Source organism: Silene latifolia, chromosome 11, assembly GCF_048544455.1.
Source record: "Silene latifolia isolate original U9 population chromosome 11, ASM4854445v1, whole genome shotgun sequence".
Taxonomy (NCBI): domain Eukaryota; kingdom Viridiplantae; phylum Streptophyta; class Magnoliopsida; order Caryophyllales; family Caryophyllaceae; genus Silene; species Silene latifolia.
In genome coordinates this window covers 183,655,451-183,675,714 of record NC_133536.1, presented here as the reverse complement: position 1 = coordinate 183,675,714, position 20,264 = coordinate 183,655,451, and the positions used below count along the sequence as shown (strand labels likewise).

Here is a 20,264-nt window from a genome sequence, read left to right as displayed (position 1 = left end):
CATAATCGCCCTAACCATAATGATTCTTGTAATCCAATTAATTTCGGCACCTTGGCTCCCAGCAACTTTGAGATGCACCTCGCCCAAGTGGGGTTGATTGAAAAATACTTGTTCGAGGGACACATTGAAGAAGATTCTCACGCTCACCTACGAAAGTTCAAGATAAAGGTCTCGATGATGAAGAAGAATGGGGTATCCGAAGACACTCTAAGGATGATGTTGTTCCCATTGTCTTTGACGGGTAAGGCAGACCGGTGGTTGAATATTCACCCTCCGGATACATTCACAACATGGGATGCCTTAGCCAAGGCATTCATGGCCAAGTACTATCCATCATCCAAGACCGCCATGCTTCGAAATGAAATCCACACTTTCCAACAAGAAGATGGGGAATCCTTGGGTGAAGTATGGGATAGATATCAAGACCTTATCGCTAGTTGTCCGCACCACGGGATCCCGGAGTGGTATATCACCCAAACCTTCTTCCAAACCTTGTTTCCTAGAACTAAATAAATGGTGAATGCCTCCGCGGGAAGGGGATTTTACCATTTGGGTGATGAGGAAGGGACGGCATTACTTAAGAAGATGGTAGACTCGGAGGCCAATTATGGATCAAGGGGAAATATGCTTAGGAGAAATGGCAAATACCCTAAGGAGAACTCTTCTAGTTCAAATGTCGAGACAAATGCTAAGCTAGATCTTCTCACCAAGCAACTTGAGAAATTGCAAAGGAACCAAGTTCATCAAGCTACTGCCTCACATGGTCCACCCATGGAGGAGGTAGTTCAAGTTTCACCTTGTGAGCTATGTGGGGGAAATGACCACACTTTTGACATATGTACCAACAACTACAATGGGGGGGGGGGGGGGGATGAGGAGAATGTCCAAGATGTCAATGCCTTTCAAAGCTATAACAACAATACAAGACCACCACGACCACCCTACAACAATCCCAATGTCTATAACCCAAACACCAACTTCTATTATCCGAGTTTGAAGAACCACCCTAACTTTAGCTACAAGAGTACCAATGTTCAAAACCCACAACATCTTCAACCCCAAGCCCCAAATAATCCACCCGGATTTTCTCAACCAAGGGGTGGATACTCAAACTAAAGAAATAACCCCGGAAATCAAAACCAATGGCCCAACAACAATCAAAACCAAAACTTTGGGAACCAATATCAAGGGTACCAAGATTTTGGGGGGAAATCAAAACACCCGAGGGTTCTATCAAGGGAACCAAGTGAATCAAGCTAATCAAGGATTTGGGAAAGGGTATGCTCAAGGGTTTCAAGATCAAGGTCAAGGACCAAACTTCAACAACAATGGCCCTACAGGGAATTATCACGGGGGACAAGGTCCCAACACTCGGAATGACTATGGGTTTCCTTTACCCCTAGCCAACCAACCTTATCAAGACCCCCAAGGTGACCCCTCTCAAAATGAACTTATGAGGTTGGTGAAGAACATGCAAATGCAACATAGCCAAGACATGGCTAATTTCATAAAGGCTACCCAACAAGAAAATGCTAATCAACGACTTGCCCATCAAAAGGAAATGAGGGAATTGGAGGCCCGATTGGCCTCTCATGCTCTACCTAACCCTCATAAGCCACCCGGTGGTTTGTTATCTCAAGGGCAAAGCTCCAAGGATGCCTCAACTAGCCACCAAGAATACGCGGTGGTTTTGAGAAGCTAAGTGGGATAGAACTTGAAGACCCCTATAAGCATCTTGAGATAAAAGTCGATGCGGATCCCAAGAGAAAGCAAACGAACATGAATGGTGGAAGAGAAAGCCCACCAATGACACCATCGGCTTGGATGAGTGAAGCCAAGAAAGGGAAGAAGACATGCGAAGAATCTTCAAGTGAGAAAACACAAGTGGAAAGGGATATTGACGGTTTGGTTGAGGATTTACCTTATGGAGAAGAAAGAGGTGAAGATGCTACCGAAGAGGTATTCCTACAACCCACTACTAAGGTAACAAAGAATGTAAATCCCCCAAATGTATCTCCCAATTCTCAACTTTTTTCTCATATTCCATATCCCTCAAGAGCCATAAAGAATAGGGAAAACTTCAAGTATGCCAAGTTTTGTGACATGCTTGAGAAACTTGAAGTAACCCTACCCTTTACGGATGTGATTTTGAACATGCCAACTTACTCAAAATGTTTGAAAGATATCTTGACTAAGAAGAGGGTCTTGGGTGACCAAGAGATAGTGGCAATGGAAGAGGCATGTAGTGCTCATATACTTAACAAGATGCCCACTAAACTTGGTGACTCGGGAAGCTTTTCAATCCCATGTATAGTTGGTGGTGTTCCTATATCAAGAGCTCTTTGTGACTTGGGAGCAAGTGTGAGTGTCATTCCTTTAAAAGTTGCAAAGAAAATTGGCATTCATAGTCTTGATCCTACTACTATGACTCTCCAATTGGCGGATAGGTACGTCAAGTGCCCTTTGGGGGTGCTTGAAGATGTACCCATCAAAGTTGGAAAGCTTTTAATCCCAACCGATTTTGTTGTCCTTGACATCCCGGAGGATAGCCATACCCCCATTATCCTAGGTAGGCCGTTTTTTGCTACCAGAGGAGTGCTTATTGATGTGAAGAATGGGACTCTAACCTTCCGAATTGAGGGCAACAATGTCGAATTTAACCTCCCACATTTGATAAAAGGACCCAAAGTTGAAAGGTTAAGCGCTATTTAAGTGATTGATGAGGTAGTTCATGAAGTGACCCGAGAAGAGGCGGAGATGGAAGAGGTTTTTCAAATCTCCCTACATGATGAAGCAATGAAAGAAGATCGTGATGTAGATGACGAGCTTTTGAAGAAGGTGGAGGGCCTTCTCCCTCCAAAGGTAAAACTTAAACCTTTACCCCCTCACTCAAGTATGCTTTCCTTGGTGAGGGGGAGGCTTACCCCGTGATCATAAATGCTAACCTTAGTGAGTCATAAGAGATGAAACTTTTAAAAATTTTGAGAACTCAGAAAGGCTCACTCGGGTATAGCATAGATGACATAAAGGGGCTAAGTCCAAGCCTATGTATGCATAGAATCATTCTAGAGGATGGGAGTAAGCCGAAGGTAGATGGTCTAAGGCGGATAAACCCTAAAATGGCCGAGGTGGTAAAAAATGAAGTTTTGAAATTACTCGAGGCCGGGATTATCTACCAAATAACGGATAGCAAATGGGTGAGTCTGGTCCATATGGTACCCAAGAAGGGAGGGGTAACCATGGTCGAGCAAGAGGACGGGACTCACCTACCCACTAAACCGGTTATCGGGTGGCGAATGTGTATCGACTATAGGAAACTTAATGTCGCCACCCTTAAGGATCATTTCCCAATCCCCTTTATTGACCAAATGCTAGCCGGGCATGCGTATTATTGCTTTCTCGATGGCTACTCCGGGTTTTTCCAAATAGCAATTCACCCGGAGGACTAAGAGAAAACGACTTTCACATGTCCCATAGGAGTCTATGCATATCGTAGAATGCCATTCGGGTTGTGCAGTGCACCCGACACCTTTCAAAGGTGCATGATGGCCATCTTTTCGGATTTTCTTGAGAAAAGCATGGAAGTCTTTATGGACGACTTTAGTGTCCATGGAGACTCATTTGATCATGGTCTAGTCAATTTGACTAATGTGTTGAAGAGATGTGAGGAGCACAACCTTGTCCTAAATTGGGAGAAATGTCATTTCATGGTAGAGGAGGGGGTTTTACTTGGTCACGTTATCTCTATAAGGGGTATTGAGGTCAATGGTGCTAAGGTTGCTGTGATAGAAAACTTGTCACCTCCTTCCAATGTGAAGGGGGTGAAGATTTTTCTAGGCCACGCTGGATTCTATACGCGTTTTATTAAGGACTTTTCAAAAATAGCAAAGCCATTGACTTCATTACTCCTCAAGGATGTGCCTTTTGTATTTGATGAACCTTGTATTGAGTCTTTCAATAGGGTGAAGGAAGCATTGGTCACGGCTCCAATAATTTGGGCCCCGGATTGGAACCTCCCTTTCGAGATTATGTGCGACGCGTCGGATTTTGCGGTGGGCGCGGTATTAGGCCCAGTGGTTGAAAACAGACATCATGTCATCTACTACACTAGCAAGACCCTTGACCAAATGCAATGTAACTATTCAACGACCGAAAAGGAGATGTTGGCCATTGTGCATGCCATTGAAAAGTTTCGGCAATACTTAGTTGGCTCCAAGGTGGTGGTGTATACCGATCACACCGCCTTGAGACAATTAATGGTGAAAAAGGACGCAAAACCGATGCTCTTGAGGTGGATCCTATTACTTCAAGAGTTTGATTTGGAGATCAAGAAAAAGGCCGACTCGGAAAATGTTGTTGCCGACCACCTATCAAGATTGACCATTGAAGACCATGGAATTCAAGACAAGAGTGCACCGATTAATGAATGGCTAAGGGAAGATAGCCTAATGGAAGTTAGCACCAAGACTCCTTGGTTTGAGGTTCTTGCAAATTATCTAGTGAATGGTTTCATACCGGATGAGATGGAACCGAGAGAAAGGCGAAAGTTGAGGCATGACGCCAAACGATATTTTTGGAATGATCCCCACTTGTTTCGCAAGTGTGGGGATGGAATGTTCCGGAGATGCGTTTCTAGAGAGGAGGGCTTGACGATTGTTGACAGAGTGCACAATTCCGCTTATGAAGGACACTTGGCCACCTCAAGAACTATTGCCAAGATCCTACAAGGCGAATTTTATTGGCCCTCCATGTTCAAAGACATCCATTACTTGGGAAAATCGTGTGATGCATGCCAAAGGGTTTGGAATATTGGAAAAAGGAATGAGATGTCCCTCACAAACATATTGGAGATTGAGCTCTTTTATTGTTGGGGCATAGACTTCATGGGACCCTTTCCCAACTCTTGTGGAAATGAGTATATATTGGTGGCGGTGGACTCTGTGTCCAAATGGATTGAAGCGGTGGCCTCTCCCACCAATGATAGTAAAGTCGCCATGAAACTCTTCAAGGGGACAATTTTTCCAAGGTTCGGAACCCTGAGAGTGGTTATAAGTGATGGTGGATCCCATTTCCGCAAGAGCACCTTCAAGGCATTACTCGAGTCACATGGAGTGCGGCATAAAACCGCACTTGCCTACCACCCTCAAACTAGTGGGCAAGTGGAGGTTTTTAACCGCCAAATCAAAGCTATCTTGGAAAAGGTGACTAGAAAGAGCCGGAAGGATTGGTCCCAAAAGCTCCCGGATGTGTTATGGGCGTTGAGAATGGCATACAAGACACCTCTTGGTACCACGCCCTACAAACTTGTGTATGGAAAGGAATGTCACTTGCCCGTTGAGCTAGAACACAAGGCTTGGTAGGCTCTCAAAGAAATGAATTTCGACTTTGATGCCTCCGGAGAAGTCCGATTTCTCCAAATGAATGAGTTAGAAGAATTGAGGATGGAGGCTTATGAGAGCTCCAAAATTTACAAGGATCAAACGAAGAAGTGGCATGATGCCAAGATAATGAAGAAGGATGTGAGTGTAGGAGATTTAGTGCTCCTTTTCAATTCTAAGATCAAAGTATTTCCCGGGAAGCTCCGATCACGGTGGTCGGGACCATTCAAAGTGACGGACATCTCCCCTTGTGGCACAATTGAACTTTGGAGTGAAGAAAGTGGAACCTTCAAAGTAAATGTCCAAAGGGTGAAGCGATACTATGATGGTGATGAGAAGGGCACTATCGAAGTGCTATACCTGGGGGACCCATTTCCCGAGGAGGAATTGTTTCAATCTCTAACATTGAAGCGGTTTGGTAGAGCTCCACAAGAACCACCATTTGTATATAGCATGCATGTAGTTAGAAAATGAGAGGATTTGAAAATATCATTCTTGGCACAAGTTGGGTTGCAAAGCGGGGCCCCTCACTTTACCCAAAACGCCGACATGAGGCGTCGGTTTAAAAGTGGAAAACTCGAAAAAAGGGGTAAGTTAAGGAGTCGGGAATTAATTTTCTAAGTAAAAGGAAGAAAACAAGTTGAAAATCCTGAGAAGTGACTCTCTGCCGGTGGACTGGCAGCCGGTGCCCCCACAGGCACCGAGTCCTTTTTAATTTGGAGAAAATTTTGAGAATTGAAGTGAAGGAAGGTCCTCTGCCAGCAGGCCGGCAGCCGGCTCACCGGCAGAGGAACTCATTATTGAATAAAATGAAGGAAAAAGCAAGGAGGCGTATCCTCTGCCGGCAGGCCGGCAGCCGGCCCACCGGTAGAGACATACACTGAAGGCCAAAAACTGATCCAAAGGAGAAAAGAGGAGTCCTCTGCCAGTGGACCGACAGCCGACGCCCCCACCGGCAGCGAGTTCTTTGTGTTTTGGGCAGAAATTTCAGATTTTTAAAAAAGGGGCATGGAACCCCTGCCGGCAGACCGGCTGCCGGCACCTTTGCCGGCACAGACCCTCTATTTCGCCTAAATTTTAACCCGACACCCCCTTTTCCTCTTTATTCTATATCCATTTTTCTTCACTGTTATCTCCCTCTCCCCTTTCCTACCCCAACAAAACACCATCAAACCTCCATCATATTACCACCAATCCCCATTAAACCTTTACCATACCTCCATCCATCAATAACCCATCACTCCTCCTTCACTTTTCACCTTCAAATCCATCACAAATGGCAAGCAAGAGGATTAGGGCAGATCTTGTGAGGGCTCAACAACAACTAGTTGAGGCAGCGGCTTCCGACACCAACCCGGATCTCGACTTTCCGGATGTGGTGTTTGCGACACAAGCATAAAAAAGGTAAATTTATCCTTTTCAAAAATAGCCCCCTCACCCCGACTAGATTTATTTGTCGCCCCGATATGAGAAGCCTAGGATTGGATGCGGAGACCTTTGCCTTGTTTAAAGGAGTCGGGGTGAAGGGTATGTATGACATCCATGAGGAAAATTACCCCCGTCCTACTTGAGAATTCCTAAGTAGTTTCCATCTCGACAAACATCGCCAAACATCAATGGTAGCCCAAATCCATTTCCGTCTCATTAACCGAGACCACACCTTGTCCCTTGGCCGACTTTGCCAAATTTTTGGATTAACAAATTCCCCCAACCATAAGGCACCCGCAAATATGCATATTTCTCGGGTTTGGAAGGCTATCTCGGGGGTGGAAGATAAAAATGGTGTGAAAAGGCCGGAAATTTTTTTTCACAATGCGCCAATTAAATTTGGCACCGCTTTATGGGGTACACGGTTTTTGCTACGGATGAGCCGTGGGTCTTTTGCACAACTGAGCTTGAAATTTTGGGCTCTTATTTACTCAAAACCCCAACTCCCTACGAAATTAATGTGGGTCATCACTTGGCCCTCCATTTGTCAGAATTGGCCAAGTCTCCGGGGCAAAAAGTCCCCCTCCATGTGGGTGGCCTCATCACCCGCATAACCAAGCATTTAGACCGCCCGATGGATTTATCCACCATGAACTGGGTACGGGGGGACACATGGATCACAAAGGATTATTTGACAAAGAAACTTGAATGGATCAAGACAAACCCCTTTGATGGCCTAGAATATTGGCAAATATAAAAGCGAAATTCTGTCCCACTCCCCAATGCATCCAAATTCAAAATCAAACCCGGTGAAGAATCATATCTCTTTGAAATCCAAGCGGAGGAGGACACCACCTAACCCCCTCCCTTTCACCCAATTACCTATGGAAGGGACAACTGTGCACAAACCACATCTACCCTCCAATTCACGATGCCTAATCCCTCCTTCCAACCTCCCCCTTTCCAATCTCAACCATGGGGGTTCCCTTTGGTGAAGGCTCCTCAAGCCAACCTCCTCCACCGCCCCCAATTCACTCCGACTTGGTGGAGTTTATAAACGACATGAGAATGGGCTTGCAAACGGCCGCAAGTGAGAGACGCGGTATAGAGCAACGGTTGGAAAGGATCTACTTAGACCAATCGGTAGGGCAATTCCCCATTTATGATGACTATCGGAGGAGGCAATACAACCACCCCTCCGGCCTATATCCATCTTACTACCTCGAGCTGGATGGTGGGTACTCGAAAGACAGAAGCTACGGCTACGCCGATATCAACATTCGGCCCGATTACTTTGCCGCCCCGGTCTTTCCCCCTCCGGCCTCTCAAGGGGAGGGGAATGATACTTAATGGTTTGGGGGAGCACCCTCCATTTTTGGTAACCCCGAGCTAGGAGGTGGCTCGGGAGGGGGGACAAAGATGTTCCTTGACACGACCACGGGCATGAACATGGACGACTTCATCCGAGAGTCCAAGTTCGGGGAGGAGGAAGATGATGATGAGGACAACGAGTCCTAGGAGGCCTAGTTGTTGGCCTAATTTTACTCCCTTTCAAATCCAAAGCCAAGTATGATTCCCTAAATCCAAACTTCTCATTCATATTTAAATTTCGTATGCATTTAGTTAGTTGTATGATATGTAGAATAGTTATTCATCTAGTTGCATTCATTTAGACTTGCATTAGATTTCAATTTTGTAATATATTGTCACATATAGGAATTGCATCCATTTAGCATAATTTTCATTGTCATTTCAATATTGCATGTAGTATAGTTCATGCATTGCATCCCCATTTAAAAACACAAAAAATCGAAAAATTGAAAATTTTACAAAAATATGCATTTTAATTCCCGAATCTCCTCCATACACTATTGTGGACATAGCCACCTACACGCCAAGCCAATCAATGGACGTATAGCGGTCTTTTGAAAGCCACGCTCGGCAGCGTAAAAATGCTTTCGACCGGATCGTTTTAGATTGGTCGGTTTAATCTCGGCAAGGGTCTCGAAACGATGCAAGAGATGTTCGGAGTTGCCGCCAAGCATTTTTGGGATGCTTGGAACCCGTTCGAATCCACTTTATACCTATGTCAACCAAGGCAAAAAGCGGTGTTTGACATAGGTACTAAAGATAAGGAATCGTCCCTCTTTAGCATCCTATCTCTAGAATGACTCTCATACGCCCTGGATAAAGTCGCCCACTATCCAAAGTTTCTGAGTAAGAGGTGAAGGTATGTATTGGGAAGCTTTTTAATCGGACACCCAATCCTGTCCGTGGTAGCGGCCTCTACTGATCAATTTTGGTTGGTTAAATGCGAAAATTGATAAAACGGGTAAATGCATGAATGTGCATCTACTAGTTTGAACCTAACATGTGAGATTGCTATGTCGGTTGTTTTAATCCAAGTATCAAGTATTTGATGTCAAGTTGGATTTATTGTTGATTTGCATGCAAGACGGAAATTAAACATCCATTTACCGAATTTGGTTTATGGTGCATAACGTGATCCATTTGTCTTAGTAAGGCGTTTTGCAAATGTGATGTAAAATGGGCATATTTGCCATCTGATCCATCCTGTATTCGGGTTAACCGAAGTCGAGATCGTCCTGGACAAATGCTGGAATAGGAACAGATCCTGCATCAGGCAGCCATAAGAGGCGCGAGCCTGCTGGCGATGCAAGGGGGCCTCCCCTGGTTTGAAAATGGAAAATAAGTGGCCTATTTAGGCGCGGGTCAATAGACGTTGAAAGACGTCTTCTGACCATTGAAAAGGTTTATAAAATGTATTGAAAAATGGGTGTTTAAACCCGTCTTGGTTTGAAAAGGCCGTTTAGGCCGCTTTTGTGTTGATTTGAAGAACGAGACTTGAATAATCGTCATTGTTTTGACAATATTCGATGTCGGGTTCGGTTTTGCAAGCTTGACATGAATAGTTTTGAAAATGACTATGAAATAATTGTTTTAAGTTCATTTGTTTGTAATTAGTCAACGTTCATCATCGCACTCGGGTTAAAATCCGACATGGTATGTAGAACCAAGGATGATTTCGTGTTGGTGACTAATACATTTGTTTTGAAAATGTAAAGAAATGAGAAAGGCTTTAAAATACCCTTCAAAATGTGAAGAAATGAAATAAAAGGTTTTAAAATACCTTTTATAATGTAATTAACCAAATATTATCACCGAAACACGGATTAAACCGTCATGGTATTAAGAACCAAGGATGATTAATGTTTCATGGTTAAAAACTTGTCATAAAAATGGTTTGGAATATTTGAAATGGTAAAAACCAATTACAAATATGAAATAAAAATAAAAGAGAGGAAGAGACCAAACACGGTTTGGATTTAAGGTGAGGGGGTGCTTTAGGTTTAACACCCCTAATTCCCGTAATATAATTCTTTAATTTTATTTTCCCATATTTCATATTTTATTTTTCCGGGAAAATATCTGTCTCTTGTCTTTTGGGCTCATTGGGCTCGAAAACGGTAAAGACCCGCTCCTTCCTTGAGTCTCACGTGATTCTTGGTGTAGATGGATGAGTTTTGGGCCTAAGCTTGAAATAAACCCATGAGCTTCTCTATAAATAAGAAGGGAATCCAAACCCTTGCCAATTGATGTAATTTACATGATTTAATAATTGATTTGTGTAATTGGTACGTGTTTGATTGTTTATTATCATGTTAATAATGTTTTCGCATGTTTGTACATGATTTAATGTTTTAATTATGTCTTGTATATTGTTTACATGTTTAATATGGGTGTCATGAGCGCAATTAGGGTTTATGAATCAAACTCTAGTGGCGGCATGATAGGCGGCCAAGAGTTCTCTCCAAAGTTATAGCTAAAGCTAGTGTAACCTTGATGATGATTCAAGTGTTATAGCTAAAGTTAATACAACTTTGGGTAGTCACTCTAGTTATGGCTGAAACAGGTATAACCTTGGAAATATGAATCCAGGTTATAGCTGAATCTACTATAACATTGGATACGAGTTAAGGTTATAGCTGAAACTAACGTACCCTGAGATTTATGGCTCAAGGTTATGGGTGGAACTAGTATAACTTTTAGTTTCGTGTCAAGGTTATAGTTGAGGTAAGTATAACTTCAAGTCGTATATGTTGAAGTTATAGTCGAGGTTACTATAACCTCGCATCCAGAGTTATAGTTAGGGTACTATAACATTGAATGGTTAATGTTAAAGATATAGCCGGGGTGCTATAACATTGGTTGCTTATACTTGTTTCATATGTTGTATTGTGTTCAACGTGTTATGTACTTTTATTGCTTATGTCATTGGTTACTCGTGTTCATATGATAAGTAGGATGGTCAGTTATACTATCCTATGAGTTGAGTCGTGATGTTGTTCACGCATGTTAGTACAGTCAGTTATACTGTGCATTTGTTTGTTGGCTGGTTGAATAGGTGACGGTAGTATCAGTTATATACTATCGGAATGAACAAACGCCACCCGTTGATGCGGGATTTATTTTGGTCTATGTTCGGGGGTGGCCAGAGTCGTCAGTTATACGTTCTGGGTCCCGAGTGTCGTTCGGTGTACAGTTATTGCACCGAGGGGTCTGGCCAGGTCTTAGGCATATAGGCAGTGGTGATACGCTATACATAGTACCGTGGAGTCAATGGTGATACGCTCCACACCGATAGAGGCAGTGGTGATACGCTCCGTCAGTCAGAGGCAGTGGTGATACGCTTTGACAAGTTAGAGGCAGTGGTGATACGCTCTAACAGGCATTCGCTCTATTCGCTATGCTTTGCTGCTACCTTTGTGCCTTCTGTTGCTGTGGATTGTGTGTTACCGTATTCACTATGCTTTGATGCTAGCATTGTGCCTTGAGTTGTTATGGGTCGTGTGTAACACCCCCATACTCCAAGTGCCTTACCAGGACCACTCAGGTATAAGGATACTACCATCTCGGTTGCCCGAGGTACTGAATATCATAAGACAATAAAGAAACGTACTTTTAAAGTGATTATATATTAAGTGATGACATGTTCAAACCAAAACTAATAAAAGGAATTACAAGGTTCTCATACGGTCTACAGCTAAAACTATCAAAGCTACTAGACTTCGTCTGACACAGCGGAAGACTTCTAACTGCCACGTGATGACTCATCCCAGCTATCCCATACGCGTCATATCACACCGCTCAATAATCGCTCACCACCCCGAATGGATCACCACAGTTTTTAAAACATTTAAACGGGTCAGTACTAATCACACAATTCAATACATATATCAACAATAAGATAAACAGACAACTTAACCGTCACACACACACAACCACACCAATTCCAATCATCTCAATCATTGATCGTCCACTTTGGACCAGCCCTGCTAGTGGGGGACCGCAGCCGTTCCCACCTAAGCCCCGCTCATCATACCGAGCGATAACCCTGTCCATTAATGTGCACATCCCCTTCCGTGGCGGGTTCCACGAAGGGCGAAACTAGGGCGTGAAGCCACTCCCGCAAGTGACTCCACTCAGCCGAGAACGCATCTCGAGAACCATAGACAACCAATCACAATCACAATCACAGCCGTCACAATACAATTACTATATCAAACAATCAATCTCAACACATCAACAATCATCCCATTATGGGACTAATACTGAGTAGGAAATCCTACCTGGAAAGCACAACAGTCAGACGGTATCAACAGCTGTATCAAAAGTCTCTTCTACGAACCCTCCTCCTATCATATAACACATAGAGGCTACACATCACAAACTACACGCAAAACCCCCAATCTCTAAATTAGGGTTTAACCAAACTTAACAAAACATTATAAAAAAATTATATTAAAAGCTTACCCTCGACGCAGGGAACTCAACGATACGAATAACGACAAGAACCGACCGTCCGAACTCCGGAATTGCTAAGGATGCGATTAGGAAGATGAATGGTTGCTTTCTCTCTTAAACAGGTTTTAGGTTTTGTAAAAGTGATTTAAAACAATGACGACTATGTTTAAATACCTTAATCGCATAATTAACAAAACCCGAGAAAACTCCCCGTAAAACCGGACACTCGATCGAGTACCCAAGGTACTCGATCGAGTACCCCCTTACTCGATCAAGTACCCCTGACTACTCGATCGAGTACCCAACAGTCGAAACTATTTTATCTCGCAACTTACCCTTACTCGACAGAGTAAGGGCTACTCGATAGAGTACCCCAAGACTTATAAATACGGAGTATTACAGTCTTCCCTCCTTAAAAGGAACTTCGTCCCCGAAGTTCAACCCATACATAAAAACAACCATACAGACTCGACCAAGACACAACAACTTAGCTAAGGACTCAAGAACTCGACCGAACATAGAACATGAACTCTTAACACCCACTCCACCAACTATGTTTACTTCCACAACATGACTTACTATATCATATCTACCACATATATATCTCTCACGATACCAACTCCATACGTAACCAACTACCATCCTCTAATGCTGCTAGCTCCCTAATATCATCAACTATCAAATCCAATACCAAGACACTCATAGACATCAAACGGGATGTTACATTCTACCACCCTTAAAAGGAACTTCGTCCTCGAAGTTTACTCACACTCGTAACCTCATCATCCAACTGTCAATACTAGCGAAATATTCTCACACTCCTAAACATCACGCTACTCCAAGCACGGTCATGACCTTTAATAAAATCACCCACAACACGAATCGATCTTTTATTCTACATCAAGACTCAACTTCCGAATATATTACCATATGTACAACCATCAAAATCTGCTTTATCGCATCCTACTCCTCTTAAGACAAATGTTACGTCCTCGTGACTCACTAATACCAAACCATATCTATATCTCATTACCCTCTGTACCACCACATGTCAAAGATAACCGTCTATAAACCAAACACTCACCATTCTTATATCCAAGGCTCCCATACATAAACATTTCCCATTCCTCAACTCATTCGGCGGTGCACCTAACCTATACCATAAACTCGTAGCAAATCACCATACCCACTCTCCATTATTCGCCAAACAACATACCTCTCTACGTAAGGCACTTATCTCCCGGAAGCATAACTCACGGTCCGCACTCGTTACGTACACGCACACTAGATCCTCAAGTTCTTTCTTTCATTACCGCAAAATTCATACACAACTTAACATGACACTAATTTCCCCAACACCCTACACTCACTGTCTCAACAAAAGATTATGAACTACCTGCCGCTTTCAGATCATTACCACACATGTTCCACGAATCATTTTCCATTACCATGTCTACCGATGTCTCATCTGAAAACAAGATCAAAATTATCAGAATAACCTCTCACAATCGTGTCCCATCAACAGATTATCACTATCTCATGACAACAACGAAACATATACAACTCTATTTCAAATCATACTCTACCTCATTCCCAACTTAACCTGGTAAAGAAAACATGAATAAGCAAGACAACTGTCTATCAGCACAAACTGAAACTCGCAGAGAGCAACATCAAACAAAACAACAATCTATGTATAACTGGTATGTACTTTCGAAACTCGAATCATAATCATCCCGCCTACTCCACCACAACCGGTGACGGCATCACAACACCGCCACCAACAGCCACACCGTAGTGCGAAAATACCCGCATCACAGCACTATGTACCGTGCCCGAATCACCACCCGAGGCACCACAACCACACCGATAGACATCACAACTTCATACAATTCCCATAAATACTGACTTAGCATACTTCTCAGACAAGAAAAATTTACTCAAATCCACTTTATTAAATCACCACGCAACATATTATATGGATAAACAGATAAGCATCTCATGAACATCCTCTCTGCCATTTCCCGGAATACACATGTGTTATCAATACACATAAAATTATAACTAGCCATGTCAAATCAATCAAATTATTACCTTTTTGGATATCATTAAATTAAATTACCGTGTCCAACATATATATTACCGAACATTCATAAAACAATTTTATAATTATCATACCATACCACTTCTTGTGAGGTCAGAACCTCACACAAACATTTACACAAATCACAGACCCGTAATCACAACCAACTAGTCAATCCTGACCACGTAAGTCACCACTCGAAAAAGGTTACCTGTCGCCCGAGTTTAACTCATATGCCCCTCATAACATATTCCCCCATTCGCATAACCATCACTTCCTGCCAAATATAATCACACCTACACTATTCAACTATAGCGTCCGCCTCATCTAACCACATCTTATACCCTCTCACAATCATACACAACAATCAGGTCCCTACCAAATCAACCTCTTTAGAATTGCTACCCTTCTAATATTCCATCACTCTTAGCCATTAGTGATAACACCACAATGCCACCGTTGCTCGTATATCAAATCTCTTACACTCATATCAAAATAACATGGTTTTTCTACCATTTTTGGTTAACATTGCAAATAACGAACATCAAACCCATCCACAAAATTACCTCAACATTATTCCCAATGCTATCTTATTTGTATTGTCATCCAATTCTCCACCAAATATCTCGTATCGTGCCAATACTCCACCAACTTCTTACTCCCTTAATTCCTCGAAACTCATTACCAATCATGTTGCCCTGAAACTCCTCTATAACCTTTAGCTAACATCCTCGTGATACCATCACATATTTCGATGATTTCTTATCTTATATCACATAGCTCCGGTGAACATTTTCCTCAGCTTACTTTTATCCTTCTTTTCTCTTTACACTCAATAATACCAATTAATAGTTCAACTCCTTATTCCTTCTAGCTAACTCTTTAGAAATCTGGTTACCCCTTCGTTGCTCCAAAACTTAATTCCATTATTTTCTACCGACATCATCTCACTCTTTCTTACCATGGATCTTCTCTTATTATGCTATCACTCATACTTGCCACTAATCTATCCATAGAACCAACGTTTAATGTTCAAACAATTGCATCTCCCTTTTTACATCTCTAGAAATCAGAATTCATTTAATACCGTTAATTACCCAAGGAAATCACACAGTAGTTTCATCCTTTAATAAACCAAACCTCCCAAACTCACTCACTGTCTACAAAATACACCTCGCAACATGTCTCCACAAAGTTCACTATATATTACTCTTCTCAACCCCTTTAAACGAACTTTCACTACATAAATCCATAACCCACACGACTCCTAACCATTTCCCTCCATAACTCTTTACACATCTCAAGCTGCCACTATCCACATTCTTACTTTCAATCTTTTCATTCTCACGTTCATTATACTCACATCATCCCTTGCCTATATTCACTTATTTTTACATTACTCAACACACAATCATATCACTCATCCCGTCTCGCAAAACGTGCGCCATGCCTCAATAAACTATACTAATCTTCCTTTTCTTTTTCCACCATCTATCATAATCACATATAACTCATGTCCTCCCCACCGAACTCATACTCATCATAGTGCCACTCTTTACATCATAAGGTTGGGTAACTTACGCTTCAGGACCAACACATACGTAAAACAATGCATAAAGAAGTAATACAACACCTTTGAATTAAACATAATATGCAACGAATGTCAAAAGACAAACATATGACCCGAAATACGCATATGACCTGCACAGACCCCACTCGATCGAGTACCAGAACCTACTCGATCGAGTTGAGGCTACTCGATCGAGTGCCCAACATGCTCGATCGAGTGCCCCGACTTAACCCAAAAGCGGAGACCTTCGATCTCTCGACTTACTCGACCGAGTAGCCCGGCTACTCGATTGAGTGACCCCATACTCGATCGAGTGCCCGAGGTACTCGATCGAGTGCCCAAAAACACGATTCTGGTCAAAATAACGACAAATACCCACTCGATCGAATCAACCCACTCGATCGCGTCATGCAGACTCGTGAATGCTACCCGAATGTTATCTCACATACCCTAACGTACTATGCATTCATTATTATTTCAACATTATGATTACAACTACGCATTCAAATCTGCGCGACTCCTCATACAATTAACAAAATAATCTACTTCGTGTTATCAAGTGCCACGTTATAAACAGCCATCATGCTTTTCATCCAATTCGTTATACAAAACACATATCATTGAACCTCTATTCTTCATGTTATTACTTACCAAAGCCAAACATTACCATCTATCATGCTCATATAACATTCAACTTTCAATCCAGTATTACCTGCATGTTTTAAATTTTCATAACTTTTCATAACACAAACCACACCCATACACTAAAAATCCTATTCCCATGTTGCTAACACAACAACATTACAAATCCACTTCATCACACATCATCATATACGAACTACTTTCTTTTTCTACCATATCATTCATCATTCTCATATACTTTTCCAACGATTCCAACCAACATGTCAACCAACTATCATGCAACATGCTTTCAACAAACTATATACAGCACAAGTAACATACACGTCGCACATATACACACGGACTCCACGTTCCCATACCATGTGACTGGCTTAAGTATCATGGGGCCAAGATTTTGAAGTGAGGGCACCTACTCACCCAAAACCTAGCATCAGCCGGGGCTCCCATTACACATACACCAGGTTCATTTTATTAGACTCCCTATGTTTATTATGTTCATTTGTTACAGGTTCCAAAATCGTCGCTCTGATACCATTTGTAACACCCCCATACTCCAAGTGCCTTACCAGGACCACTCAGGTATAAGGATACTACCATCTCGGTTGCCCGAGGTACTGAATATCATAAGACAATAAAGAAACGTACTTTTAAAGTGATTATAGATTAAGTGATGACATGTTCAAACCAAAACTAATAAAAGGAATTACAAGGTTCTCATACGGTCTACAGCTAAAACTATCAAAGCTACTAGACTTCGTCGACACGGAAGACTTCTAAGCGCCACGTGATGACTCATCCCGGCTATCCCATACGCGTCATATCACACCTGCTCAATAACTGCTCACCACCCCGAATGGATCACCACAATTTTTAAAACATTTAAACGGGTCGATACTAATCACACAATTCAACACATATATCCACAATAAGATAAACAGATGACTTAACTGTCACACACACACAACCAACCAATTCCAATCATCTCAATCATTGATCGTCCCTTTGGACCAGCCCCGCGTGGGGACCGCCTGCCGTTCCCACCTAAGCCCCGCTCATCATACCGAGCGATAACTCTGTCCATTAATGTGCACATCCCCTTCCGTGGCGGGTTCCACGAAGGGCGAAACTAGGGCGTGAAGCCACTCCCGCAAGTGACTCCACTCAGCCGAGAACGCATCTCGATAACCATAGACAACCAATCACAATCACAATCACAGCCGTCACAATACAATTACTATATCAAACAATCAATCTCAAAACATCAACAATCATCCCATTATGGGACTAATACTGAGTAGGAAATCCTACCCGGAAAGCACAATGATCAGACGGTATCAACAAAGATTGTATCAAAAGTCTCTTCTACGAACCCTCCTCCTATCATATAACACATAGAGGCTACACATCACAAACTACACACAAAACCCCCAATCTCTAAATTAGGGTTTAACCAAACTTAACAAAACATTATAAAAATTATATTAAAAGCTTACCCTCGACGCAGGGAACTCAACGATACGAATAACGACAAGAACCGACCGTCGAACTCCGGAATTGCTAAGGATGCGATTAGGAAGATGAACTGGTTGCTTTCTCTCTTAAACGGGGTTTTAGGTTTTGTAAAAGTGATTTAAAACAATGACGACTATGTTTAAATACCTTAATCGCATAATTAACAAAACCCGAGAAAACTCCCCGTAAAACCGGACACTCGATCGAGTACCCAAGGTACTCGATCGAGTACCCCTTACTCGATCGAGTACTGACTACTCGATCGAGTACCCAACAGGTCAGAAACTATTTTATCTCGCAACTTACCCTTACTCGACAGAGTAAGGGCTACTCGATAGAGTACCCCAAGACTTATAAATACGGAGTATTACATCGTGTGTTACAATGGTTATTAGTGTACATGATCTAAGTTCATATATAGTCTCATTCGTCTAGTGTTAAGAGTATCATGAGTAGTAAGTCTGAGTTTGACATTCATGAGTATAGATGATCTCACATGTTTACTGGTTTTACATTTCATTTGTTAATGGTTGTTGATTATATTCAATTGTTGTAAACATGACTGGGAGAGCATCTAGTTACTTCCGACTGATTGTCGACCCCCTTCTCAGGTTGTTCAGGTTGAACGCTTGTTGCTGACTGGTTGATGCTTGCTTGAGGAATGTGCGAAGTGAGCTTAATAATGAAATAGGAGTTTTCTTTTAAGTTTTAAGTACCCTTTGAATAATGTATTAGTTGTTTTGGTTTTAGTAGCGAATCGGATTTGTCAGGTGTTTCCGCCGCCTTGACCCTTTTATCAGTATCGTACTCTGATATTTACTTTATATAAGTTTTTCCTTTGTTTTATAATCCGGGTTGTTACATTAGGCGCGAGCCTACTTGCTACGTAAGTATCCCCTGCCTCCACCAAAATCCGGTTTTGGCTCATTCATCCCATGTTTGGACCATGTTATGCATGATTTAGCATGTTATAGTCATGGAACAAATGAAAAACATGATAGAAGAAGATTTCTACACCCTCATACTTACATGTTAGGCTTGAGACGAGAAACCGATGAAAGTGTATCAACTTGTTTGGCCGGAAAACTCGGTTTGAAAACCGTTTTAGCAAGTAAAAGAGTGTTTTTTAAGTTTAGTGATGGTGTAGTGGTCGAGATGGTCGGACAAGTGATTTAATACACGATGACGGTACCAAACAATGTGTAAGGCTTGTGTTTACGATCGGTAGGTCGTAAACACATGTCGGTTGGTGACTTGAGAAGTCGAGTCTAGAATTTTAAGGGAGAAATAATGGGGCGGACACTCGCGTAACTCTCAAATGGTGGCATTTGAGGGGTATTTATAGGAAAATGGGTGGTTGTGTGTGTTTTGAGCGACGTGGCCGCATGGGCTTCACAAAGAGGCGCGAGCTATTTCGCGCGTCTTCGGTTGTCTTGTCGCTATCACACAAGTGTAATTATGATTTGTTTTATCCTAGGATTTGGAAGAACTTGATTTGTAATTGACCATTTTGGATTCCGGGAAATCTTAACATGGAAGCATTTGAAAAGTTTGTTTTTTGTGTTTGACTCGGTTTGACTCGTTGTTGGAGTCGGGATTTGAATTTTGAGTCGGTTTTTGGTCCAGTGTCGGTTTTGACTCTAATTAGTGTCATTGCGATCCCGTCGTCATGCATTAAACACTCCAGGTACTTTTGAAAAGTTTTGAAATATTCTGTTTTCGAAATCGTTTTAAGTTTTCCGACGTATAGTTGTACACAAACGGTCGATCAAACGCTGCGATTCCTAGGCATGTTGTAGTCTGATAATCATCGGGTGTTTGTTGG

General features: G+C 42.2%; 2 protein-coding genes and 1 non-coding gene across 3 annotated transcripts; 2 read left to right on the top strand and 1 right to left on the bottom strand.

Annotated features, from left to right (window-relative positions):
• Positions 1-348: 348 nt before the first annotated feature.
• Positions 349-455, bottom strand: LOC141615944 (small nucleolar RNA R71). Its single transcript, XR_012530329.1, has one exon. It is a non-coding gene; the product is annotated as a small nucleolar RNA R71 (small nucleolar RNA).
• A 1,324-nt stretch (positions 456-1,779) lies between these two features.
• LOC141614458 (uncharacterized) lies at positions 1,780-2,712 on the top strand. The gene has a single exon (XM_074433203.1). It carries the CDS (start codon positions 1,780-1,782, stop codon positions 2,710-2,712), a length of 933 nt encoding a protein of 310 aa, XP_074289304.1.
• Positions 2,713-5,372: 2,660 nt separating this feature from the next.
• LOC141614457 (uncharacterized) lies at positions 5,373-5,852 on the top strand. The gene has a single exon (XM_074433202.1). The coding sequence runs from the start codon at positions 5,373-5,375 to the stop codon at positions 5,850-5,852; it is 480 nt and encodes a 159-aa protein (XP_074289303.1).
• Positions 5,853-20,264: the final 14,412 nt, after the last annotated feature.